Source organism: Merops nubicus, unplaced genomic scaffold, assembly GCF_000691845.1.
Source record: "Merops nubicus isolate BGI_N331 unplaced genomic scaffold, ASM69184v1 scaffold12825, whole genome shotgun sequence".
Lineage (NCBI taxonomy): Eukaryota > Metazoa > Chordata > Aves > Coraciiformes > Meropidae > Merops > Merops nubicus.
In genome coordinates, this window is record NW_008609281.1 from 39,915 (window position 1) to 41,021 (window position 1,107).

The 1,107-nt window shown below is 32.9% G+C and overlaps 1 protein-coding gene across 1 annotated transcript in view; it reads left to right on the top strand.

Moving 5' to 3' along the window:
• LOC103773195 (contactin-associated protein-like 4) overlaps positions 1 to 1,107 on the top strand; it is a gene marked incomplete at both ends in the record, with an annotated part of 48,753 nt that overhangs the window by 16,285 nt on the left and 31,361 nt on the right. Inside the window, one exon of the mRNA XM_008940554.1 lies at positions 216 to 477. Coding sequence (XP_008938802.1) covers positions 216 to 477 — 262 coding nt within the window. The remainder of the gene's footprint in view (positions 1 to 215; positions 478 to 1,107) is intronic.

Sequence of the window (1,107 nt, forward strand, 5' to 3'; positions counted from 1 at the left end):
ATGCAGATATGTCTGTTCTGGTTAAACACTCCATAAACATTTCTCAAACTAAGGATGTACTTTAATATCCATACTTGATTTTTAGACAATTCAGGTATTACAAATATTAGGTTCTATGCACAATGGTTTGAAACTCTGTAGTTTCTATACAAATGTTCACATGACTGTTTTTCCTCAAATGTTCCTAATGTTTCATTTGTTTCATCTCTTTCTAGGGCAACATGTCCTTCTCATGTTTAGAGCCACAGGTGGTTCCTGTTACATTTCTGAGCTCCAGTAGTTACTTGGCACTACCAGGCATATCAGGGCAAGATGAGTTATTCATCAGTTTCGAGTTTCGCACCTGGAACAAGGAAGGAATTTTATTATCTAGCAAATTACACCAGATTTCAGGTGGTTTCCTCTTATATCTGAGTGCTGGGAGAATTAAAGTCAGTCTTCAAACACCAGGAAAAGCACTGAGTGATATCACTGCAGGTAACAGAAATGAATAAAAAAATTCAAGATCCTTATGCATAAAAAAATAGATTTATGTAAAGTAATTTAAATTTGTGCCTACATCCTTGACTTACTTTTATGACTTGTGTGTGTGTAGCTATGCTTTACTTCTTTGAATTTTAGTCCTAGATGTTTTTAAATGCTTTACTTTCTTTTTACTTTTTATCTCGTGTTTAAGTATAAAATATGTGTAATAATGTAGGCTACAAAGTGGAGTCCTTAGCTTTACATGCACACTGCTTGTATAGTTCATGTGTATCATCTGGGAAAATTGAGACATCTAAGCAACTTTTTCAGCTGTGAATGGTAAACAAGTTAATTTCTTACACTGTCAAGCTAAGCCATTAAGATATTTTTCATCATTTGCCCATGCCTTCACAAAGCATCAAGTAAGTAATTTTTCTACAAAGAAAATTTTCTAAAAAAGAAAGTTTCTATAAAGAAACATAATACATTATTATACACTACTATAAATATTATGTTTGATATTTTCTAAACATCTCAATTACAGAGCTGTCCATTAAATTTGGACAATGCATGCCCAATACCAGGTTGTGTTCCTGAAAGCTGGGCCAAGTTTGAGCCTACATTTAAGGAAAAAAAAAAAAA